Source organism: Budorcas taxicolor, chromosome 2, assembly GCF_023091745.1.
Source record: "Budorcas taxicolor isolate Tak-1 chromosome 2, Takin1.1, whole genome shotgun sequence".
In the NCBI taxonomy this organism is placed as follows: Eukaryota; Metazoa; Chordata; class Mammalia; order Artiodactyla; family Bovidae; genus Budorcas; species Budorcas taxicolor.
In genome coordinates, this window is record NC_068911.1 from 142,147,276 (window position 1) to 142,174,587 (window position 27,312).

General features: G+C 37.4%; 1 protein-coding gene across 1 annotated transcript in view; it reads left to right on the plus strand.

Annotated features, from left to right (window-relative positions):
• Positions 1 to 27,312, plus strand: part of UNC80 (unc-80 homolog, NALCN channel complex subunit) — a 209,402-nt gene that overhangs the window by 64,646 nt on the left and 117,444 nt on the right. The window contains exons 19-22 of the mRNA XM_052662586.1: positions 350 to 558; positions 1,720 to 1,826; positions 4,503 to 4,599; positions 13,485 to 13,657. Of these exons, the coding sequence (XP_052518546.1) occupies positions 350 to 558; positions 1,720 to 1,826; positions 4,503 to 4,599; positions 13,485 to 13,657 (586 nt within the window). The remainder of the gene's footprint in view (positions 1 to 349; positions 559 to 1,719; positions 1,827 to 4,502; positions 4,600 to 13,484; positions 13,658 to 27,312) is intronic.

Genomic DNA, 27,312 nt, shown 5'->3' on the forward strand with positions numbered 1-27,312 from the left:
TGCTCAGGGAACTTCAAAGAAAAAGTTAAATATTTACTGACACTGTAAGTATTTTTTTATGACCCACACTCACAGATGATTACCTGCAATAATATTTAGTCTTACATTACGGTTGAAACAAAATGATGACCTCAACTTGACAGCTGAGCTGTATCTATTTTCAGGAAGAGCTCAGGGAGTCAAGCTGGGTCTTCCTCCTTCCATTCCCACTCTGCCCTTTGCTAATCCCAGCCCATCACAGCTCATCTTGCATGATTTGCCTCCATGTCACTGACAGGAGGTTGAAAGAGAGTTAAGAGACTTTCACATGTGTTGTCAGACATTTAACCATCCCCTTGCCCGCTTTCAGCGATGAACAAATGCAAGGGGGAAACCTGGGGCGAAAAGATTTCTGGCGCAAGATGTTCAAATCCCAGAGTGCGGCGAGTGACACCAGCAGCCAGTCTGAGCAAGACACTTCAGAATGCACCACTGCCCATTCAGGGACCACCTCTGACAGGCGCGCCCGGTCGCGGTCCCGCAGGATTTCACTCCGGAAGAAGCTTAAACTTCCCATAGGTAAAAGTATGTCTTTATTTTTTGGATTCTCTTATTCCCTGCCATGTCCTCAAGTCAGCTCATAATCAGAACAGAGCAATGCATGTGAAAGTAGAGAAAGGGAAAGCTTTCAAGTCACAAACCCTAGGGTGATTCATTCATTCATTCATTTCTTTCAGTAGGTATTTCTCAAACCTTTACTGTGAGCTTCTAGGGTGTGCAAACACTGTGCTAAACTTCAGTGATTAAATGATGAGCAGCATTTCACAGTGTCTGACTTTGCTGAACTTACAATCTTTGAGGGGTGGCAACCTCTGAAGCAGATCATTATACAACAAAGTATACTTGCAAGCTATGAGTTTTATGAAGGAAATCTACATGGTGCTGTGAAAGCATGCAATAGCAAGACCCAATCTAAATGGGAAGAGGAGGCGGATATCAGGGAAGGCTTCCTGAAGGAAGGGACATTAATATCTGCAGAGTACTTGGGAGAAAGAGGAAGGAGAGCACTCCAAGTGGTAGTAACGCAATATGCAAAGGTATTAGGAGGGAGGGACATGGAAGAACTGAGACAAGAGTGTCTGCATGACAATGGTGGAGCTATAGAGACCAGAGTATTGTGGGCCTTGCAAGTCACTTGGCTCTTCATCTTTTAGCCCTACAGAGGCCAGATGGGATGTTGAACAGGGGGGTAACATAAGCCATAAGCAAGTAGATTTTTTCTAGATCACTGCATGGAAAACATACTGGAAGCGGCATGAGTAGGTAAGGGGGATCAGATAGAAAACTTCATTATGGTCCAGGTGTAAGTAACAATAGCTTAGACTGGGTGGTGACCATGTAGACGGAAAGAAATGGACATATTTGAGAGATACTTAGGAGATAAAATCAACAGGACTTAATGGAAGATGTGAAATTTGACAAGGACTACATGGATTACACTTTTGATCACCCAAGAGGCCCAGGTTCTTTTTGTCCTGATCTTAGTCATGTGATCTTATAGTCCAATAGTGAATGTTTTTTTTCAAAGCGTGTACATTTTGAAAATAATTTTTGTTCACTTTTGTTTACATTGGGTCATGTAATTTTCATTGCTTTTTGGGCCCATGCCAACATTTTTGTCTAATCCATTTGGGAGAAAATGCTATAATGGTCTAATTTTTTAAAAAAATTATTAACTAGGAAACTGGCTGAAACGCTCGTCCCTCTCGGGCCTGGCAGACGGTGTGGAAGACCTCCTGGACATCAGTTCTGTGGACCGCCTGTCTTTCATCAGGCAAAGCTCCAAGGTAAACAGGATGTTACTTACGTAAGGGAATGTTGTAGTCACTAACAGAAAAATGTCAGGGCTGAGAAGTGCTAAACACCTGGAGGGGCTGAAGAAATTCTCTTCACATTTAGTAAGTTTGGAGAACTTAAATGAACTATGGAAACTAAGATGTCTTAGTATTAGGCAATCACAGAAAGGAAAACAGTGACAAAAACTTTAAATAAAATTGTAATGCAGCTTTAAAGAGGTATAGAGCTATCTGCGCTCATGCTCAGTTGTGTCTGACTCTTTGTGACCCCGTGGGCTGTAGCCCACCAAACTCCTCCATCTGTGAAATTTTCCAGGCAAGTATACTGGAGTGGGTCGCCGTTTCCTCTTCCAGGGGATTTCTGGGCCCAGGGTTTGAACTTGTGTCTCCTGCATTGGCAGGCAGATTCTTTACCACTGAGTCACCTGGGAAGCCCCATATAGATATTAATTCCCAGCTACTTTTAACACACATGTGAAATCCTCACATCTTGAGATCCTGTTGAAGGACACATAACTACAGTGTGCATAGATTTCTTTTGTACACACACAGAGTTTATCTTTGTTCCCTCCTTTTCCTACCCTCTGAACCATTCTCCCCACTGACAAGAACAAAGAAGCTCAGGGTGATTTTTCCCACTATGGCCTTCGTCTGTTAAGCATCGTAGTAGCCTGCAGTTTGGAAAAGGTCATAATTTTTACTGAAAGCCATTTTGATTGATTCTTGATTCCAGTCTTGATTTCAGCTTGTGCTTCTTCCAGCCCAGCATGTCTCATGATGTACTCTACATATAAGTTAAATAAGCAGGGTGACAATATACAGCCTTGACGTACTCCTTTTCCTATTTGGAACCAGTCTGTTGTTCCATGTCCAGTTCTAACTGTTGCTTCCTGACCTGCATACAGGTTTCTCAAGAGACAGGTCAGGTGGTCTGGTATTCCCATCTCTCAGAATTTTCTACAGTTTGTTGTGATCCACACAGTCAAAGGCTTTGGCATAGTCAATAAAGCAGAAACAGATGTTTTTCTGAAACTCTCTTGCTATCTCTTTCGACAATCCAGCAGATATTGGCAATTTGATCTCTGGTTCCTCTGCCTTTTCTAAAACCAGCTTGAACATCTGGAAGTTCACGGTTCATGTATTGCTGAAGCCTGGCTTGGAGAATTTTGAGCATTACTTTACTAGCGTGTGAGATGCGTGCAATTTTGCATTTGTTTGACCTTTCTTTGGCATTGCCTTTCTTTGGGATTGGAATGAAAACTGACCTTTTCCAGTCCTTTGGCCACTGCTGAGTTTTCCAAATTTGCTGACATATTTAGTGCAGCACTTTCACAGCACCATCTTTTAGGATTTGAAATAGCTCCACTGGAATTCCATCACCTCCACTAGCTTTGTTCATAGTGATGCTTCCTAAGGCCTACTTGACTTCACATTCCAGGATGTCTGGCTCTAGGTGAGTGTGAATGATCACACCATTGTGATTATCTCGGTTGTGAAGAGCTTTTTTTGTACAGTTCTTTTGTGTATTCTTACCACCTCTTGTTAATGTCTTCTGCTTCTGTTAGGTCCATACCATTTCTGTCCTTTATCGAGCCCATCTTTGCATGAAATGTTCCCTTGGTACCTCTAATTTTCTTGAAGAGATCTCTAGTCTTTCCCATTCTGTTGTTTTCCTCTATTTCTTTGCGCTGATCGCTGAAGAAGGCTTTCTTATCTCTCCTGGCTATTCTTTGGAACTCTGCATTCAAATGGGTATATCTTTCCTTTTCTCCTTTGCTTTTTGCTTCTCTTATTTTCTTAGCTATTTGTAAGGCCTCCTCAGACAGCCATTTTGCTTTTTTGCATTTCTTTTTCTTGGGGATGATCTTGTACATGATCTCTGTCTCCTGTACAAAGTCACAAACCTCTGTCCATAGTTCATCAGGCACTCTGTCTATCAGATCTAGTCCCTTAAGTCTACTTCTCACTTCCACTGTATAGCCATAAGGGATTTGATTTAGATCGTACCTGAATAGTCTAGTCGTTTGCTCCACTTTCTTCAACTTAAGTCTGAATTTGGCAATAAGGAGTTCACGATCTGAGCCACAGTCAGCTCCGGGTCTTTTTTTAGCTGACTGTATAGAGTTTCTCCATCTTTGGCTACAAAGAATATAATCAGTCTGATTTTGGTGTTGACCATCTGGTGATGTCCATGTGTAGCGTCTTTTCTTGTGTTGTTGGAAGAGGGTGTTGCTATGACCAGTGCATTCTCTTGGCAGAACTCTATTAGCCTTTGCCCTGCTTCATTCTGTACTCCAAGGCCAAATTTGCCTGTTACTCCAGGTGTTTCTTGACTTCCTAGTTTTGCATTCCAGTCCCCTATAATGAAAAGGACATCTTTTGGGGTGTTAGTTCTAGAAGGTCTTGTAGGTCTTCATAGGACCATTCAACTTCAGCTTCTTCAGCGTTACTTGTCAGGGCATAGACTTGGATTACTGTGATATTGAATGGTTTGCTTTGGAAACAAACAGAGATCATTCTGTCGTTTTTGAGATTGCATCCAAGCACTGCATTTCGGACTCTCTTGTTGACTATGATAACTACTCCATTTCTTCTAAGGTAAAGGTTAGTATAAACACAAGAATTTCTTTTGAGTTAAGTTATCTGACTTCTTGTTTTTTTTCTTAGGTCAAATTCACCAGTGCTGTGAAGCTTTCTGAAGGTGGGCCAGGGAGTGGAATGGAAAACGGAAGAGATGAAGAGGAAAATTTCTTCAAGCGTCTTGGTAAATGTCTCTTGGCCTAAGAATTGCATGCAACTTTCATTACATAAAACAAATATTTATTAGATTAAATGATCTACTTTATATTTTCCTTGATTTCTTAATAATTTTTTCTTCATATGTATGTTGCTTGCATTACTCTTCACTAGGTCATGCCTGACTCTTTGTGACCCCATGGACTGCAGCCTGCCAGGCTTCTCTGTCCATAGGATTTTCCAGGCAGAATACTTAGAGTGGGTTGCCATGTCCTACTCCAGGGGAGCTTCCCAACCCAGGGATCAAACCTGCATCTCCTGGATCTCCTACATTGACAGGCGGATTCTTTACCACTGTGCCACGTGGCAAGCCCTACCCTTTATATAAAGATGTATATGCATACATCTCTATCTGTTAACCATTTGGTTTAACACATATTAATGGATGTTCTACTGTGTTCCTCATTCCCTAGTGGGCCCTGGATTTACAAAGAATAAGGCACAGGCTTTTCTTCTGCTGTTCTGTCCTTTATTAAAAATCTGAGAGCTTTCAAGAACCTTCAGATATCCTTTTATCCACCCACCTATCTACTTAGGAATTCTGCACAGTAAATCCCTGACAGGTGGCCAGCCACCCTCTGAGCACTTCCACCGAGGGGGAGCTTATGACTGTACAAAGCAATCTGTTCCAGAACTAGACAGTTTTCATTGTTAGAAAGACTTTCCTTATATTCTGAAAATATACTTGTCCATAAATTTGACTCACTGTACTAGTTTTGGTATCTCTAGCCACCCCCACCCCCCCACACACACACTCATACACTCATTCATACACATATTGCTAGTTTCACCTATTATCTATTTCATGTTCTCTCTTTTGATCTCACTTCTGCTGGTTAAATATTGTTGATTCCTTTTGTTTTCCTTACATAGAAGTGTCTCTAGATCTATCACCACCCCAATTCTGTTTTACTATGTATCATAATTAGATGATATGCTTTACAAAATGGGGTGCTTCAGATGGAATGTAATACACTGTATTTGACTTTAATCAGTGTAATAGATGGAGAAGGCAATGGCACCCCACTCCAGTACTCTTGCCTGGAAAATCTCATGGATGGAGGAGTCTGGTAGGCTGTGGTCCATGGGATCGCTAAGAGTCGGACACGACTGAGCGACTTCACTTTCACTTTTCACTTTCATGCATTGGAGAAGGAAATGGCAACCTGCTTCAGTGTTCTTGCCTGGAGAATCCCAGGGATGGGGGAGCCTGGTGGCTACTGTCTATGGGGTCGCACAGAGTCAGACACGACTGAAGCGACTTAGCAGTAGCAGCAGCAGTGTAATAGATAGTGTGACTCTTAAGCTCCAGGGGTATAACTAGCAGATGGACACAATTTAAGACTGCATTGCCTGTTTTCACATCACAGAGTTAGTTTGTGTTGAATTTGGGATTAGCCTTTGCCAGTTGTCCTTTACATGAATGAATATCATGTATTATTTTGATGTAGTAGTACTAATTCTTCATCTCAGAATAAATAATATGTATTGTTTCATTAACATGAAGGATAGTTAAGTCACTTACCCATGAAGGAAATTAAGAGATAGGACCCAAAACAAGTTAAATTCTGAATCTTCTGTACAATTGTGCTATAAAAACCCATCAGCAGGGACCTCCCTGGACAGCTCCTAGAATACATATAGTTGATTTATTGATTGACAACTTGTGGCTACCATTTTCAGCCAATGATACCTTTAATATACTCATGATCAGCAAGAACGTTCCCACATTATTGCAAAAACATCACCAGACTTTACCAAAAAATTATTTCACTGATACCTTTATGACTCTGTCAAAAGGAGGAAAGTAATTTAGTTTAACATGATATTTTCTTCACCAAACCAAATGGTTCCTATGTGGTTTTGTCTTTTTAGTGATCCTCTCTATCTAATTCTCTCTTACAGAATTTGGCTAGGCATAGATACATCAAAGGGGCTTCCTAGGTTGCGCTAGTGGTAAGAACCTGCCTGCCAACGCAGGAGATGTAAGAGATGTGGGTTCCATCCCTGGGTTGGGAAGATGCCCTGGAGGAGGAAATGGCAACCCATTCCAGCATTCTTGCCTGGAAAATCCCGTGGACAGAGGAGCTGGGCAGGCTACAGTCCATAGGGTCATAAAAGGTCAGGTCTGTGGTTTCAGGAATCTTCCTATTAATTGGGAACTTTGTCATTTTCAGTCCTCTTGCACTCTTTCCAGTCATATTTCAGAGAAGATGCATCTAATGTTCAAAGTTGTTAGTATTATAAACAGATTTTTGTGGTGGTTTTTTGAGAAGGAAGTGTGGAACTTAAGTACATTCTCTAAATGTGTGCTGTGTTAGCTGAATGTCATTTGACTAGTACTGTGGTTGCATCTTCAGGTCCTTTCTGTGCACTGGACTATAATTTGATGAAAATGAGACATAACCTCAGAGATTCGGGTCTCTCACGTTTGTTGCCTTCTTAATGAAGCTTTTCTGTACTTTCCCATTTGTAAATTTTTTTTAGCAGAAAAGAAGAAAGCACGATTGATTTGTTTATCCTCCTTTTGAGTTGTTTATCTCCCTTCCTTCTTCAAGTAATAGGTCAATATTTTTATTCTTACTCTTATTCCAAACATGTTATCATTAGTCTTGCTCGTGCACCTTAGTTTCTTCTGGATTTTGTGTTTTTCTCACCACCGTTCTTACAGACTTCAGCCATTGTTTCAGGTATTCTTTATATTTCGTTTACAAATAGAAAAGACCTGATACAAAATATTCACACATCCTGAGTCTGGGGTGAGTTTGCGTCAATAGTTCCCACAATACAGTCTCTACCTGTGTGTCTAGAAGACAAAATGATAAAAATCTGGAACTGATTCTGGGATATTTAATGTGTTTTTGACTGAGAAAAGAATATGGTTTGTACATCATCATTCTTCATCCATAATCTCTGGCTTGTTAAACATTTTTAAAATATTCTATGAGATAATTCTTTTGGAATGTTTTGCAAGAGACAGATATCCCCAGCTATTCTAAAATATCAAAACAACATTATCTGCTCATCTGAGTACATTGTATTTTGCAACAACTGCCATCCTTGACCTTGTAAACATCTTAACTTTGAACCTGCTTTTGCTTTTTATTTCTTTCTTTTCCTTTTTCTAATACTTTGCAATCTGTTAATAGATGATCACCGTGCATCCATTATAGATGCATTGTCCATTTCTTTCTCATTTAAATTACTTTAATTACCTATTTTCTCTGTTTCTTTAAAGTTGTTGAAGAAAGCAAATACCAAACATTCTTACTCTCAGTTTCAATGTAGTACTCTAACTTCCCAGGGTTAAGATAAAATGAATACATGGTTGAATTTTTTAAATCTAAGATTTTATTCAACAAATGAAAAATACGTCTACTGAACATTTACAGAACTGAAATTACACTCAGAGACCAGCCATCTTTTTCTTCTATATTTTCCTATTTGCTAAGAATATTTCATTTTAGAAATCATATTGTCTCTATTTGAAGGAAGATATTTCATTAACTAAAATAATGTTTTTTCCCCCCAACTGACCAGGAAAATTGACTGACTTCTTTGTGCTCAGCTCTGTCATGAATTGTACGGAAAATGCTTCTTAAAGAAATACTAGATTTTGAAATGTCTTTTGAGATGTAGCAACTTTTTGGAAATGCGTCCTATGTAAATTATACATCAGTAAATTTAATGTAAAAAATAGTCAATAAGTGTAACTAGAATGTATTGAGACTAAAAGATTAATCACGATGGAGCAAACCAAGAGGCATCCTTACATTCTAGTAAATGTATATAAAAGATTAATAAGGAAGAGGTACATTTTATAGGCAAATTACTTTTAATGTTTCTTTCAGTATCACAATATGAAAGGTCAACAGGGTACAGCTAGACAGTCTGTAACATGTACAGTGTTGATTAATTTCTTACAGTATATTTTCTTGAAATAATCACAACCTTCAGCAGGATGTAAAAGTCTTCAACATAAACATTTGGGTATTCTAAAGACATAGTATGGCCTGGTGGTAAGATTATTACTAGTTTGGATTTGAATTCTCACCGTATGACTTTCTGTTGCATGAACTTCGACAGAGCTAGTTCACCTGTCCTTTCCTCTTTATCTCTCTGCTTCTATTCTTTCTCATTCTCTCTCTCTTTAAAATCATTTTAAAGATCTATCTTTTATAGCTGTTACAAAAAATAGAATAAATTATAAAATATCTCTCATACAGTACTTGACACATACTAAGTGCTCAAAGAGTTAGTAAATATATTGTTATCTATTAACACTATATGGGCTTCCCAGCTGGCACTAGTGGTAAAGAACCTACTTGCCAGTGCAAGAGATATAAGAGATACAGGTTCGATCCCTGGGTCAGGAAGATTCCCTGGAGGAGGGCATGACAACCCACTCAAGTATTCTTGCCTGGAGAATCCCATGGACAGAGGAGTCTGGTGGGCTATAGTCCACATGATCAGAAAAACTCCTGCTGCTGCTAAGTCACTTCAGTCGTGTTTGACTCTATGTGACCCCATAGATGGCAGCCCACTAGGCTCCTCTGTCTCTGGGATTCTCCAGGCAAGAATACTGGACTGGGTTGCCATTTTCTTCTCCAATGCATGAAAGTGAAAAGCGAAAGTGAAGTCGCTCAGTCGAGCCTGACTCTTAGCGACCCCATGGACTGGAGCCTACCAGGCTCCTCCGTCCATGGGATTTTCCAGGCAAGAGTACTGGAGTAGGGTGCCATTGCCTTCTAGACATGACTGAAGCAACTTGGCACACAAGCACATTAATGCTATATAGATACAATGGAAATTTTCCATTGTAAATAGCTTTTACCTACAGCATGATCCTTACATCCTGGACTCGTGGGGTTTTTACCAAATGTGCATCGTCTGTGAATGATTCTTCACAGAATAGATTCTTACCAACAATGATTGTTTTGATCACTTCTGTTTTCATTATTTTATTTTTACTCCTTAACTGTGTTGTTTCTGAAGTTCTATCAAAATGACACTTTCTTGGGAATTCCCTGAAGGTTCAGTGGTTAGGACTCTTCAGGGGGCAGAGATTCTGCCCCCTGAAGGGGAAATGAAGATCCTGTATGCCACCCGGCATGGCCGAAAAAAAAAAAAAAGGAAAGGGAGACTTTCTTTAGTAATATTGAATACATATTTTTAGAAGTTATTATCTTGTCAAAAAATATTGAAAAAATGGTAGTATATTTATTCTTAATGCTTCCTTTAATAAAATGATGAAAACTTTAAAATAAATTAGTTAAATAAGAATAAATTTTTTGACCATCCAGTCTATCTTATACATTAGTTCTATTTCAAATTTGAGTTATCACTTAATGTATCTTATATCTTAATTATGATAAGAAATAATGGAACAACTTGATTTACTAAAAAGAAAAATCTTATTATTTGGGAATTTATCTTAAAATCAAAGTTTAAATTTAGGTACAATTAGAGTGTAAATATTGAATTAATGAGATATCCTGTGACATGTGTATCTATTAAAGGACTGTATAAAAATGATTAATAAAGTGATATATAGATAGGAAAAATAACAGGAAGTTACCTGTTCTAATAGTTTTGCTTATGTTCAATGAGTAAATAGAATAGTATTTTGAAAGACAGCTGTCTGAAGACAATGTTCTCCAGGAAATGTTTGTTCATTATCTGTAGCTTCTAGCTATGCCTTCTTAGGACTATTTGAAATTCTGTCTTCTGAAATTTTTTCCACCTTCAGATTCTTTTTGTGCTACTTCCTTTTGCATTTGATACAAAATATACTTACACTAACTAGAAAAAAAATATGGAAGATGCTGAATATGGAATTTTTATTCTAGAATATTTATACTTGAAAAGGAAACACACCCATAAGGAATGAAATATAGGAAATGTTGATAATGATATTTTCATTATATTCTGAGCCATTTTTATACTTATGAAAAATTTTGAACATAGACAAAGAGTAAAAAGGGTGGTCCAGTGGATTCCAAATATCTATCACCCAGCTGTAATAATGAAATTTTTTTTTGTAATTTGCTTCATCAGATTTTTTAATATATTTTAGAACAAATTCCACACATCATATAATTTCACACCTATGTAATTTAGCATGATACTGAGATATTTTGAAAGCTGTTGGCCAGGAATTGGTAATTATTTTTATACCATGCCATAATTTTTTAGCTTGTGGTAATAAGTCCAATGGAATCTGTTCCCCAAGCTTGAACTGCTTTCAAAGAATGAAAAGCAGGTGCTCACCTTTTCCCACTAGTACACGTGATGGCTGACAGCCCTATATGGGGCACACTATCATGGTAACCCAAGCTCATAGCTAAAAATACCACCCTTTTATTTATGAAGAATGCAAGCAATTAAAAGGACAAGTCTAACTCTGGATTTGATTTTTAAGTGCAAATTTGTGAACATTAGTGTTTATTAACAGGAACAAATTATTCACCATATATCCTGCAACTCCCAGTTACAACACACTTGCATGTAGGACACTTTAGTTGAGAGCAACAGCTATGCTGAGGCAGCAAGTGGGAAAGTGGGGTAGTGCTTTGGCGAGATTAAGGTACTTTTTATAGAAGAGGTGAGAAAGCCATTTCCTATAATGGCACCTGTGACTTACTGAGGATCTGGGGTTGGCAACACTGCAAATGAATGGTGTCAGCATACATTAAGCCAAGCACGAAATCAGCCTCCTGGGGGTATATTCTGAAGTGTTAAAAGTCCTTTTCAAAATCATGGGAAGCAATTTGGGCTTGGTTTTTAAAAGTATACTCAATATTATATGAGATTATATATGTTATATATAATATATAAATTATATAAGAGAAACTAAATATTATATATATGGGTATATATACACATACACATATATACTAGAAATTATAAAAAAGCTATGAGATATTTAGGTTTTTTAAAAAAAAGAATTGTTCAGTTAGCTCAGTCGTGTCCGACTCTGTGTGACTCTATGGACTGCAGCAGGCCAGGCTTCCCTGTCCTTCGCCATCTCCCACAGTTTGCTCAAATTCATATCCATTGAGTCAGTGATGCCATCCAACCATCTCATCCTCTGTCATTCCCTTCTCCTCCTTCCTTCAATCTTTCCCAGCTTTAGAGTCGTTTCCAATGAGTCGGCTCTTTGCATCAGGTGGCCAAGGTATTGGAGCTTCAGCATCTGTCCTTCCAGTGAATGTTCAGGATTGATTTCCTTTAGGGAAAAGTACCTGGGGTTAAAAAAGATGAAAAACAGTGATCCTTAGACTTCCTGTATTAAAGTCATGTGACATATTTGTTAATATTCATAGCCCCCAGACCTATGGAATCAAAACTTCTAGCAATAGAACCTGATATTATGCATTTTAAGGAACTCCAAACAGATTCTCATTCTTACGGAATGAGAATTTTTCCAACTTAACTGGAAAAATAAGAAAAGATCTATCAGTGGTTCCCAAACTTCTGATTACTGTGTGGTATCAAGCTGGCAGTGTCCTTATCATCTGTGAGGCTTTACAAGGCTCACATTCTCATACTTCTTCCAGAGACGCTGGTTCTGAAGTTCTGAATAAGATTCAAAACTTCCCAGATAATTCTGATGCACAGCCAGGTTTGGAAATCTTGGAATTAAATGAGCACCTCTCAAATCCTTTACAACTGTCATTGTCAATGATTCTTTGCATTGGCACAAAGATACCAGGATATTGTCTTTGATATAAGTTTTTTGTAACAGATCTGAGATTGCACAGTGATTTTGCATCTTCCATAAAAGCAGAATTTAGCTGTTGATTACAGGAAGAATTATTTTAAATAATCCCCTTAGCAGTGTTACAGAAGAGACCTGGTATCAAAATGATCAGACCCTATAATCCCTGGTGGTGCAGATGGTAAAGAATCTGCCTGCAGTGCCAGAGAGCTGTGTTCAACTGGGTCAGAAAGATCCCCTGGAGAAGGGAACGACTACCCACTCCAGTTCTCTTGCCTGGAAAATCCCATGGATGGAGGAGCCTGGTCATGAGGTTGCTAAGAGTCGGACACGGCTGAGCGACTTCACTTTCACTTTTCACTTTCACTTTTCACTTTCATTCATTGGAGAAGGAAATGGCAACCTACTCCAGTATTCTTGCCCGGAGAATCCCAGGGACAGGGGAGCCTGGTAGGCTGCTGTCTATGGGATCGCAGAGTCAGACACGACTGAAGCAACTTACCAGTAGCAGCGGCAGTAGGAGCCTGGCGGGCCTACAGTCCACGGGGTCACCAGAGTCAGACATGGCTGAGTGACTAACGCTTTGACTATTGTATTTATCTTTTTAATTTTTAATCATTAAAATTTTTTATTTTCACATAGTTGATTTACAATGTTGTGTTAATTTCTGCTGTATAGCAAAGTGATTCAGTTATACATATATTTATCCATTATCTTTCAGATTCTTTTTCATTATGGTTTATCACAGGATATTGAATATAGTTCTCTGTGCTATCCAGTAAGACCTTGGTGTTTATCCATTCTATATATAATAGTTTACATCTGCTAATCCCAAACTCCCAATCCACCCCTCCCTCACCCTCTTCCCCCTGTCTGTTCTCTAAGGATTGGACCCTATATTTAAATAGTTGTGTAACGCCCCATATTTACATACACAATGTGTCACCAGATTCTTAAAAATCAAGGCATGTCCAAATCAAGCATTAGATAGAGAGGAGAGAGGTGTAGTTCAGGAAAATGTTCTCAGGCCAACACTACAGAAAATATATTGTTGAAACTTCAAAGCTTTTTTAAAACTTACAACCATTACACTCTCTCTCCTTCTTTCTTCCAACATGGGAAAACCCCCACAGGTTGCCACAGTTTTGATGACCATCTGCCTTCCAACCAAGATGGCGGAAAAAGCAAAAACGTGGTGAATCTTGGAGCAATCCGACAAGGCATGAAGCGCTTTCAGTTTCTGTTAAACTGCTGTGAGCCAGGGACAATTCCTGATGCATCGATCTTGGCAGCTGCCTTGGATCTTGTAAGTTGTTGCAAGAATTTTCTCATCCTGTACTCCGTTGCAGTTAATTCTGCTAATGGCAGAAAGGATTAATCCCCATTCCTAACCCTAACTATGGATTTATGTTTTGGCCTTATTTTTTCTCCTCAGCATTAGTGGGAAAAGGAGGGAAAAGGTGGTGAGGTAAAAGAAGAAAAGAAATGAGGAAAATTCTTAGTAAATAAATTCTATATAGCATCATAATTTAAAGTTTATGAATCTTTTAAATATAATACATATATTAAGATATAGTCTGTATAGCATCATGATTAACAGTATATGAGTCACATTCCAGAACAGTATGAGACTTTCTGGCTTAAAATCTCTCTGACATCTGTTAGCCAAACACTGTAAAATGAGATTAAATGTAATAAGAGTAATAATAATATTATGTCTACCTCCTAGGGCTAGTGTGAGGATTAAATGAGATACTGGATATAAAGTCTTCATTGCAACGCCTGAAATATGGCAAGTTCTCAATGAAGTAGACCATTATTATTGTTAATTTTTATTAGTCATGTCTGTCACGTATTAATCCTTTAAACTCTGCCTTGGTCTAATTCCGTTAGTTGAGGGAGAATATGAAGCAAGGATCAATTGAAATTAATAGTACAGAAGCACCTTGAACATTGTATGGAATTATTCACATGTGAGAGATTCAAGAGTATAATGTGAATCTTGTTTAGGAAGTATTTTTGTTAGGTAAACGAAGCCCAGACATGAATTTAGAACTGTCTCTCAATTTCCTTTATTTACCTGCTGGTTTAATAAATTCTTCAAATATTGTACAAATACTGGGTACAAAATACCAAGTAAATATCAAGAAATAAAAGTCTTTTATATTAACATTTTAAAAAGAATTAAAGTAGACATTTTTACAACAGAAACCCTTTAGCCCATTTTGTAACTTGTGATCATATAAATGCTGGCACTCATATTTTTGCCTTGGAAAATCATCTAAAGCTTATAATTCATGACATTTTTCTGTGACATTAATAGTTTTTACTGTCATGATATTTAGTGACCAGCAAGGTATGTAGCTTCACATAAGCCTGAAATGCAAATACCACTATAATCATCCAAAGGTTATTTATATAAAATGTTTCAGTCAGTTTCTCACTCTTGGATATTGGCCTTTGCAAATATTTTTCTTAATTCCAAAGTAGTTAATGTGTATTGATATATGCTATGGTGACTGTAAAATGTAGAGAGTCACAGGTCTCCAGGAGAGCTGAGGCGGGTGGCAATCAAACAAAGAATGGGATGCCTGTCTAAAGCAAGAGAGCTAGCAAGGCAGAGAGCCAGTTTCTTGTTATCTAAGGGGGAGAGTGGTAACTTGCCTGTCAGTCTTTTGAGTCGTGCATGGTTCTTCTTAATCACATCTTGATCTATTCTGAAAGGAGCACATTAAAATAAATAAATGTAACAAACTGATAAAGGAAGGACAATTGAACATTTAGAAAATGAGTAAGTACATGGTTAGTTCACAAAAAAATACTAAAGCCAGTAAAGTGTGCCACATTTTATTTGCACTTCAGAAATACTCATTAAAATATCCATAAATTCCTATATGAAAACTGTCAGATTTGTAATGATTAGAAAGTGCTCACGGAGTATAAAATGTCATGGTGTTGGTAGCAGTGGAAGCAGCCAGATTTGATTAGGGAACAGAAGAAAGTATTGGAATAACAGAGTGACAGTGAGAATGCAGTAAGTGTGAGCAGAGCTCTCAGCCTCTCCGGAGTTGTTAGTAATTTTCAACTCAATCTCGTCATCGAGGAAGAGAAACATACATTTGATATGTCAAATATCAAATGGAAAGAATGGTGAAATTTGAAAGCCTGGAAGTCAGTGTGGCTTACAAGATGCTCATCATATAATAATTGATTAATTAACTCAGCCAATATCTCCTGAAGGTTTCCGATGTGCCAGGCATAGAGCAGTAAAGGGTAACACAGCAGAACTCAACTGGAAAGCATTACTTGTTTTGCAACTTTCCTTATGAAGATAATGTTTGTATGGTGATCTCTTTTCTAGACTTAGAGTGTACAGCATTCTTAGGTTGACAGACTAATGATTAACACTTACTGTGTGCCTACTGTATTTCCAAATAAAAGCCAAATGAAGCTCAGAAAGACCACCTGGCCAGGGCTTGAAGTCAACAAATGATAGAGCTGGATTAGAGCAGACCCTCTATTTTATACAACACCATGTCGACTCTCTCATAAAAAAATTATGTGAGATCACCACATGAACTTTAAAATATGAAAAATAAGAAATTCTATATTTTAAACCTGATAGTTTAAATGTGGTTTTAGAAGCTGATGATGACAGAAGCTATTTGAACAATTTATTAAATACACAATAGCAATGGTACATTAGAACTTTATGGGTAATCTGTGCTGTAGAGTTCCAGAAGTACTATTGTGTCCATCTTTGTCTCAATTCTGAAGTCACAGATAGTTTGGAAAATTTTTAGACAAAGGAACCATTAAATTTTATTAGCATTTACTGATGGTATAAAACAGAAGGAATAAATACTTCCTACGGAAAAGGCTTTTGAGATTTATAAGATATGTGGGCATGGGAAAAACAGGAGGCTTGTGACAAACAGATTGATATATTTGCAGATTTAATAAATAACCCCAGTCAAGCAAATTAACACTGGCTTCTGAATGGAGATTATGTTAATAAGAATATTGATGAGTACTTTGATAGTCATCAATACTTGATGCTGGAATTTTATTCCTTCTCATCAGATGTTTCCATACCTATATAATCTCTAACTGCTATAATGCTTAGAGTTTCCAACAAGATTCAATTAGTGGCAGAATTCCACAGAACTTTTGAAATTATTTTACACCTTCCAAGTAAGATTGTGGCCAGTTAGTTACCAAATCACTAGATTCTCCTTTCTTCCTTTCCTGTTGGACCAATTCTGGTCTGCTTGATCTTTGCAATCTTATTAATCTCATGGTAAGAAATAAAGGAGATTTGATGTTTATGAGCAATATCTTCAAGCCTCAAAGTAAAGAAGCATTTTCTGATCACTATAGATATCCAGTGGGGCTTCCCTGGTGGCTCAGAGGTTAAAGCATCTGCCTGGAATGCGGGAGACCCGGGATCGATCCCTGTGTTGAGAAGATCCCCTGGAGAAGGAAATGGCAATCCACTCCAGTACTCTTGTCTGGAGAATCCCATGGAGGGAGGAGCCTGGTAGGCTACAGTCCATGGGGTCGCGAAGAGTCGGACATGACTGAGTGACTTCAGTTCACTTCACTTCACTTCATAGATATCCAGTGATGAAGTAGATACTTTGAGAAGTAATGAGTTCTTTGTCATTACATTGGACTCAGTGGAGGAAGTTTACAGGGGGACTTAAGAAATAGGTGATTAGTGTGAGTTTCTTTACTATCTGAGAGTCTTTGATTCTAGGTCAAGGTCAAGGAGTATCCAGAGGTCAGTATCAGTCAAGATTAAAAGGAACAGAGAAATTTTAGGCAGACCTGGTTGGTTGAAAAAAAATACCTAAAACAGATGAGATAGATAATGATGGTGGTGATGGTAGAAAGAGGGGAGAGGTGGTGGTGGTGGTGATGGTGGCCGTTGCAGTGGTGGTGGCGATGATGGCAGTCATCATGATGGTAGTGATGATAGTAGTCATGGTGGTAGTGGTGGCAGAGATGAGGGTAGAAGATGACAAAGTAACATTTTCATTATTTATCACAGTTTATAAAGCACCTTCATATTCATTATTTTATTTGTTGATATAAGAGGAAAGGATTAAGCCAGGAAATGGTCTCCAAATGAGGGTACCCTTAACTTCAATTTCTCAGATACAGAAAAGTGAAGGAACCAAAATCACTGGTGAATGCTGGCAAGAGTACTGAGAGGAAGGAAAGTGTGGCTGCATGTCCAATATGTTTGAAGCAAAGTGGCATTCTCTTTTTACCATCATTTAAGCAAGTGTGGCAATGGCAGTTGTTCATACCTGCTGATTTGGGGTTAAGAGCCCCTCGAGATTAATGTTCACAAATGTCTTTTATTAGATGTGTTATTACATTTTGTATCCTCTATGTTTGGTTACACTTAATATCTGACTTCATCTGCTTCCTGACTTTCAGAAATGCTTCACTTTTAAATGTTTTACATGTTTTCCAATGCATTTGTGGTTTTAGTGTATAAATATATAGATATAGAAATATGTAGATGTAGGTATCTGTCTAGTCAAACCTATGGTTTTTCCAGTGGTCATGTATGGATGTGACAATTGGACTATAAAGAAAGCTGAGCACCGAAGTCTTGATGCTTTTGAACTGTGGTGTTTAAGAAGACACTTGAGAGTCCCTTGGACTGCAAGGGGATCCAACCAGTCCATCCTAAAGGAAATCACTCCTGAACATTCATTGGAAGGACTGATGCTGAAGCTGAAACTCCAATACTTTGGCCACCTGATCCGAAAAACTGACTCATTTGAAAAGACCCTGACTCTGGGAAAGATTGAAGGTGGGAGGAGAAGGGGATGACAGAGGATGAGATGGTTGGATGGTATCACCGACTCAAATGGACATGAGTTTGAGTAAACTCCAGGAGTTGGTGATGGACAGGGAAGCCTGGCGTGCTGCAGTCCATGGGGTCTCAAAAAGTCAGACATGACTGATCGACTGAACTGAACTGAGATGTAGATATAACTGACATAGATGGATAGATTGATGATAGATACCGATGTCAGATATATATGCAGATGCATGTGTACATACAGATAGGTACAGATAGGTAGATAGGTAGACATAGATATACATACAGATATAGGAATAGATTCTACCATTTCATCCTCTATGATTTAGGAGAGGAAGGGAAAATGAATACATTTAGTTCATCATCATTTTACAGTCCAACACTCCCATCTCCTTTTTGTTGTTTGCTTTTGTTGGATGTTGCACTCGTTTTTAACTACAACTTAAATGCAATGTTTACCTTATATGTAGCTTTTATTTCAGAACAATTTTCATTGTCTCTTTACCTGCATCATAGAATTTCAATGTGATTTTTTCTAGTATACAAGTTTCTTCAGAGTTAAAAAAACATTATTAAATGAGAGAAATACTAGAAATGTCAGTGGTCAAAGTCTTGCCCATCTGAAGGTTTTGTTCTAAACAATCCTCTTGTGATTATTACTATGACTATGAAGGGATAATTGGTTCAGTTTTTATTTCAGCACAGCTCCTCCTCACACTGTTTCTCATCAGTATAAATTTAACAACTGCAACTAAAGACATTTTTTAAAAGACATGTTTTTGAAAGGATTTGTTTCATCTTTAGGTTGATATAATCTACAAGAACAAAAAATAGAAAAATTATGCAGTTTGAATAAAAGGCACTTTTGTCTGTTTTCTATATATTTCAGGTGAAATTTTCTTTCATTTTTTATCCAGACAAATACGTAACATGTACAGACATAGTGATATCTCATCTACTGGTAATTTACTAGCATGAATAACACAAAATAATGTCAATTTGCTTTAGTAACAATTCCATGAATATAAGAGAGTCCATTGGATCATAGTTTTCTCCCTAGTCTGTGGAAAAAGAAAACCTAATTCATGTTAAATTATAATAGGTTCATAAGTAGATAGCTTTAGGAGGAATGATTATATAATTTGTATTCTAAGTGGGACACTTTTGAGAGTGAAATGGGGTGTTATCAATAATCATACCAATTAGACATAAACTAGAACTCCCCTGGGGAAAATGAAACATTCAGTTCAGTTCAGTTGCTCAGTAGTGTCCGACTCTGCGACCCCATGAATCGCAGCACGCCAGGCCTCTCTGTCCATTACCAACTCCCGGAGTTCACTCAGACTCGCATCCATCGAGTCAGTGATGCCATCCAGTCATCTCATCCTCTGTCGTCCCCTTCTCCTCCTGCCCCTAATCCCTCCGAGCATCAGTCTTTTCCAATGAGTCAACTCTTCGCATGAGGTGGCCAAAGTACTGGAGTTTCAGCTTTAGCATCATTCCTTCCAAAGAAATCCCAGGACTGATCTCCTTCAGAATGGACTATTGGATCTCCTTGCAGTCCAAGGGCCTCTCAAGAGTCTTCTCCAACACCACAGCTCAAAAGCATCAATTAGGTTACCATATAGTCATACTTTTAGGTTCACTGCAACAAATTTAATCCACATTGGAGTTTACCATCATAAGACTACTTGGTGATCAATGGAAATTACCTGTTTTCAAGGAATTAGGAATATATGCAGATGGGGAACTATAAAACAAAGTAATATTGTGTTTTCTTTTGAATTATAAGGAAAGTTGAAGTAGTCCAGTAATAACCAAAGCTAAATGGTCCAATTATACACTTTATTCTAGGGGTACTCCTACACTGAATTTTTAAAAAAAATCTGACTATGAAATATAGCAGTCAGGCACACACACACACAAAAGATATGTCATAAATATGTAGCATTTAAATAAAAAAATTTTAATGTCATATGTTCATCATATATGTTAAAAAGTAGTACATTTCAATTTTTTTTAAGTCCCTTGTATTCCTTTTCTAATCACTCAGCCCTACTTCCCAGAGGACCCTGTTGTCTCGAACTTTAATTTTCCCTGTGCTTGGCTTTTTGTGCTTCATAAGTTTGTATCCCTAGAGAATATGTCATTTTGTTCTGTTTCCTCATGCTGTTTTAATATATACATTTTGATATAATTGATAAAAATTTTCTTTAATGGTTTTTTTTAGTCTTTTTAAAGAAATCCCACAGTAATAATAAATACATGTTACATTTTCCTCTAAAATTTTAAAGTTTACATTTCACATTTAGGTCTTTAACTAGAATTTACTGTGTGTATAAAGTGGGATTCTTTCCTTTCTTTCTTTTTATTTCACATGAAAAAAATATCCTACGGTGTTATTTTGACTAATTCATTCTTTATTATCTGATATGCAACACCATCCTAATCATGTGTCCAGTTTCTATACATGCATGGATGTGATTCTGAGAGTTTTTCTGTTCCATTCCCTGTGTACGCTGAGTTAATCTACTCTGTCTTAATAGCTCAGACTTTGAACATCACCCAATTATTCTTTGCTCTTCCATGTAAATTTTGTAATTAGCTTGTCAATTTCTCTGAAAATTCTTTGATATATTCTTGGAATTACATTGAGCCCACAGATAAATTTAGATATAATTAAAATTCAAATTGAGATTCAGAGTTGAATTGATTATTCAAAAGTTCTATTTCTCTCTGAGTCAGTTTAAGTAATTTTACATTTTTCAGTAATTTGTCAGGTTTACCTCAATTTTCATATTTGTTGGATTAAATTTGATAATTTTCTTATTAATATTTGCAGCATCTGTTATTACTTTATCTGTTTTTATTTCTAAAATTGTCTCCTTAGGCTTGCCAGGTATTTGTCAATTTTGTTAGTCTTTTTTAACAATCTTGTTGATTCTCTCTATTGTGTCTTATTCTCTAATTCATTAATGCCTTATTATTTTTTTATTGAGGTAGAGTTGATTGACAAAGTGTACAACAAAGTGATTCAGTTTTATACATATATATAATTTTTTAAGATTATTTCCCCTCATAGGTTATTATAAAGTATTGAGTATATCCTGCCCTTATTTTTCATTCTTCTTATTGCTTTGAATTCATTGTATTATTATTTAGCTTATTAGCTGATGGCTTGGCTCATGCTTTTATTTTCTTCTGTTCAAAAACTGAGCATTAGAATTTTAGCATTACTACTTTAACCACATGCCATAAATTTTGATAAGTAGTATGTTTGTTATAAGTTATATTTAAGCCTTTTAAAATTTAATTATTTCCTTTTCCATGAGTCATTTAAATAGATGCGTGTGCATTTCAATTTATAAATTTCAGAGTTTTGCTAGGTATCCATTTGTTATTGATTCATAACTTCATTTTCAGGTACTGATTCTTTGGAATTAAAGTTGCTTTATAAACTAGAGCATTATATAATTTTCATAAATGTTCCATGTGTAGTTGAAAAGAATGTGCATTCTCTAACTGTTGAGTATAACATAGTGGCTTTTCTTTCCTTTTTCTTAATTGAAGTATAGGTGACAATATTATATTAATTTCAAGTGTACAACTTAGTGATTTGGCATTTATATGCATTATGAATTGATCACCATAAAGCTAGTAACCGTCACCATACACTGTTATTATATATTATTGACTATATTCCCTATACTGTATATTATATCCCAATGACTTATTTACTTTATAATTGAAAGCTTAAAGCTTTTAATCCTCTTCACCTGTTTCACCTAAGCTCCATTCCTCACTCAACCCCCTGCTCCCTACTTCTGGCAAGCACCAGTTTTCTCTGTCTGTTTCTGTTCTGTTTGTTCATCTTTTTGTTTGTTTTTTAGATTCCAAATATCAGTGAAATCATTCAGTATTTGTCTTTTTCTGTCTAACTTATTTCACTTAACATATTCCCTCTAAGCCTATCAGGGTATGGTGTTTCATATTCAAGTCTTCTATATCCTTATTTTTTCTCCTCACAACTTAATATGAGATGACACGTCAGTTTAGTCGCTCAGTCATGTCTGACTCTCTGAGACCCCATGAACTACAGCACTCCAGACTTTCCTGTCCATCACCAACTCCCGGAGCTAACTCAAACTCATGTCCACAGAGTCCGTAATGCCATCCAACCATCTCATCTTCTGTCATCCCCTTCTCCTCCCACCTTCAATCTTTCCCAGCATCAGGGTCTTTCCAAATGAGTCAGTTTTTCGCATCAAGTGGCCAAAGGATTGGAATTTCAGCTTCAGCATTGCTCCTTTCAATGAATATTCAGGGCTGATTTCCTTTAGGATGGACTGGTTTGTATCTCCTTGCAGTCCAAGGGACTCTCAAGAGTCTTCTCCAACACCACAGTTCAAAAGCATCAATTATTTGGCGCTCAGCTTTCTATATAATCCAACTAACATCCATACATGACTACTGCAAAAATCATAGCTTTTACTAGACAGACCTTTGTTGGAAAGTAATGTCTCTGCTTTTTAATATGCTGTGTAGGTTGGTAAACAATCAGAAAACTAAGATCATGGCATCTGGTCCCATCACTTCATGGCAAATAGATGGGGAAACAGTGGAAACAGTGACAGACTTTATTTTGGGGGGCTCCAAAAATCACTGTAGATGGTGACTGCAGCCATAAAATTAAAAGATACTTGCTCCTTGGAAGAAAAGCTATGACCAACCTAACCAGCATATTAAAAAGCAGAGACATTACTTTGCCAACAAAGGTCCGTCTAGTCAAAGCTATGGTTTTTCCAGTAGTCATGTATGGATGTGAGAGTTGGACTATAAAGAAAGCTGAGCACCAAAGAATTGATGCTTTTGAACTGTGGTGTTGGAGAAGACTCCTGAGAGTCCCTTGGACTGCAAGGAGATCCAACTACTCCATCCTAAAGGAAATCAGTCCTGAATATTCATTGGAAGGACTGATGCTAAAGCTGAAACTCCAATCCTTTGGCCACCTGATGCGAAAAACTGACTCATTTGAAGAGACCCCAATGCTGGGAAAGGTTGAAGGTGGGAGAAGGGGACGACATAGGATGAGATGGTTGGATGGCATCACTGACTCAATGGACATGAGTTTGAGTAACCTCTGGGAGCTGGTGATTGTCAGGGAGGCCTAGCATGCTGCAGTCCATGGGGTCTCAAAGAGTCAGACATGACTGAGCACTAAACTGAAATAGTTCAGCTGGAATTCCATCACCTCCACTGGCATTGTTTGTAGTGATGCTTCCGAAGGCCCACTTGACTTCACATTCCAGGATGTCTGCCTCTAGGTGAGTGATCACACCATCATCATGGTTATCTGGGTCATGAAGATCTTTTTTGTATAGTTTATCTGTGTATTCTTGCATATCTTCTTAATATTTCTTCTTAATATCTTCTGCTTCTGTTAGGTCCATACCATTTCTGTCCTTTATTGTGCCCATCTTTGCATGAAATGTTCCCTTGGTATCTCTAATTTTCTTGAAGAGATCTCTAGTCTTTCCCATTCTATTGTTTTCCTCTATTTCTTTGCATTAATCACTGAGGAAGGCTTTCTTATATCTCCTTGCTATTCTTTGGAACTCTGTATTCAAATGGGTATATCTTTCCTTTTCTCCTTTGCCTTTCACTTCTCTTCTTTTCTCAGCCCTTTGTAAGGCTTCCTCAGACAACCATTTTGCATTTCTTTTTTGGGGGGATGGTCTTGATCACTGCCTCCTGTACAATTTCACAAACCTCTATCCATAGTTCTTCACGCACTCTATCAGATCTAATCCCTTGAATCTATTTGTCACTTCCACTGTATATTGGTAAGGGATTTGATGGCAAAGTTATCCACTTACCTTGAAGTTCCAGCAATTTTTGTTTTATTGGTTTAGAGGAGGCAGGTAGTTTAGAAATATAATATGTATCGGGTCCTATAAAAATATTATCACTACCTTGTTGTTGTTCAGTCACTCAGTCACGTCCAACTCTTTGTGACCCCATGGACTGCAGTACACCAGGCTTCCCTGTCCTTCACCATCTCCTGGAGTTGCTCACACTCTTATTGATTGAGTCGGTAATGCCATCCTACCATCTGTTCTCTGTCATCCCCTTCTCCTCCTCCCTTCAGTCTTTCCCAGCATCAGGGTCTTTTCAGTACCTAGTGACCCAATTTATTTTAATATATAAGGATATATTTTTCTTTAATATTAATACAGTTGAAACAGTTTTACTAGTTTAGCATTGGACTTATATATCTTTTTGTAAATCCTTTCCTTTCAACATTTCTATATCTTTTAGGTGTTTTAGGTATATCCCTTGTAGAAAGCAAGTATTTGAATTTTAAACCATTTTAATGACCTTTTTCCCTAGAAAGTTTAGTACATTTGCACAGATTATATTTACTTATATAGATTCAGTTCTGTCTTCTTTGGACTACTTGCCACATTTTTTTTCCTATTTCATTGCATGTGTGTTCTTGTTTCCATTTCATGCCTTCTTTTGAATTGTATTGGATTTTTCTTTGCTTTGGTTTAGCTTTGTTTTATTCATTTTCCCTTATCAGTTTGAAATTTGTAATATTCTATTTATATTTTAAAAATTGCATGCATATTTAACTCAATGCTGTCTAAAATTAATGAATATCTTTACTCTTCTTGCAAATAATAAAAGACTGTAGAGGGTTTTAATGCCAGTTGTCCAAGATTTAGTTCTCTGTTTTTGTTTTAACATTGACAATGTAAACTTTATTTTTATTAATTGTTAGGAAAATGATTTCTAAATTTGCCCAAAAGCTTAGTATAGTCTTTGCTCACCATTTCTCCTTGCATCTCAGACATTCCTTTCTAAGATCTATGTCCTTCTTCTAAAAGAACCCTTTCAGACATTTCTCTGGTGATGATCAACTGGCAGTAGCTCTCTCAACTGAAGTTTAATCAAAAAATACTCCCACCTGGGATACTGGCTTTATAAAGGAGTGTGTGGCCTGACCTTCCACTCCACGTGAACACTGACATTTAATTTGTGATCCACTGAAAACCCATACTCTGGTTTTGCCGTAGTCAATAGAAACCCTCGGGGCAAATATTCCTTCACTAGTTCACACCTTTCTCCCTACGTTCACTCCAGAATTGAATTTTCTTGTAATTTCTACTTTTCAATGGTCTGTCATCTCATATCAGAAGCAAAAGCAAAAATAAAGTGAAAAAATTTTGGATATTTTACCCAGCACTTTTAAATGTCTAAACCAAAAGATGTTTGTCTTCACACTTAATCCATCATATTGTCAGAAGTAGGAGTCCTTATTTGGTTTTTAAAACAATTATGCAAGATATTAGCATGATCTGAGTGTTAAAATGCCAACCCAGCCAAACCATGTACTTAACTATAATGCCTGCATCTAGCCTAACACTGAATCATTTCAGTTGCTCACAGCTACTGCAGAAATGCGCAGGGACAGAGACAGCCTGTCAGTTGCTTAATGATCTCGGGCAGAGAATTCAATACAAGCTAAGTAATAAATACTGGCTCACAAGCACGTGCCCTCTAGCAAACAAGGTTCCAGCATACACTAAGACCCACACTACCAGCTTATTCCCAGTGGTCTTAAATAAATAGGTATCTTACACCAGCAAGAGCTTCACATTTTATTGTAAGGCAATAAAAATATTATGTAATTCCCCAGGAACCAACATAAAACATTGTCTTTAAAACAGTTCCTGCCCTGTTGTTGTTACGAGTTTCCAGGATCAATCAGGGTTTCTTCTTACATAACAAGTTTAGATACAGTCCCTCAGGGGGAGGAATGTATCGCAATTATAACCTTCTATTAACCATCATATCTTGGTAACAATATTTTCTACGTCCCCAGGCAAAATAAAACACAGCTGTTTGAATTAGTATTCTAGTTCTCTGCTTTACCTTCATAAAGGAAACATTCAATATACATAACGATCTTATCAAATGCAGGAAAAAGTGCCAAAAGGAAGTCAAGGGGGGAAAAAAAAAAAAGTCAAGGGAAAAATAGCCTGATACTTGAAATTTTCTACTTGAAGAATGTTAGAGAAATACTTATTGCATAATGCATGATGTTTTATAATTTTAAATAGCTCTGTAACCATTGCAGACAACACCTTATATAAAACCAAACCTTATGAAATTGGTGATATTCTACTGTATTTGGCCATCAAACTTAGAAATTCCATAAAGTTCAACCTAACATTTTATCTCACCAGTTCAAATTGCTTCTTGCTTGTCTGGGAACTACAAAGTTATGACATAATGGAACTGAAGCTGCTCTGTGGCATTACGGAACATAGACCAGAAAGGTGATCTGGCAGACATGTTAATCAGAAAGAATTTAAATCTGCCTACTTTTCTTTTAGGACCACCAGCAAAATTCTCTGTGGTATACCAACGGTACCAAAGTTTGCTTTGATGTTCAGTTTTAACTGTGTTTCTGAAACTCCATGGTTCTCTTCACCCACGCAGCCTTCTTCTGACGCGTTTTTCTCCATTTGTGCTGTTTTCCTCTGTGATGTGAATCCATCCCTACCCATGCTGTCATGTCTCCATTGTTTTGCTGCTTCATCAGATTGCTCTGAGCCATTAAGAGGCAAGCTCCATCAAAAGAGGAAAAACCAACTTTCCTTTATGTCCAGGAAGAATCCTTTGTCTAAGGTATTCCATAACCTGGCTCCTCAAATCAATACTTATTAACTTACACTTCGAAAGGAACTTACAAGGACAATAATTCTTTATGGCCACACTCACAATATGCCTTGACTACTCTTTCACACACAGTGTGAAGTTGATTCTTATTGCCAAGGATCTTCTATGAGGACGCACAGTTGAGTCCTTAGATTTATACTACAACAGCACCCTCCATTGTCCATACAGTAACACACACACTACAGTACCACAGAAATTGTTAGTACTCACTGTCCTCTTGACTATAGGATCCCCAAGTTTGCTTTCACCTACAAGATTCGTGAGGTTTATAATTAGAAGGCAATATTTGAGTTACTCTATGTCATCATCCCTTAATGCAGACAATGACATTTCCAAAAGTTACTGAGTTTGGCAATTTACATGAATCAAAT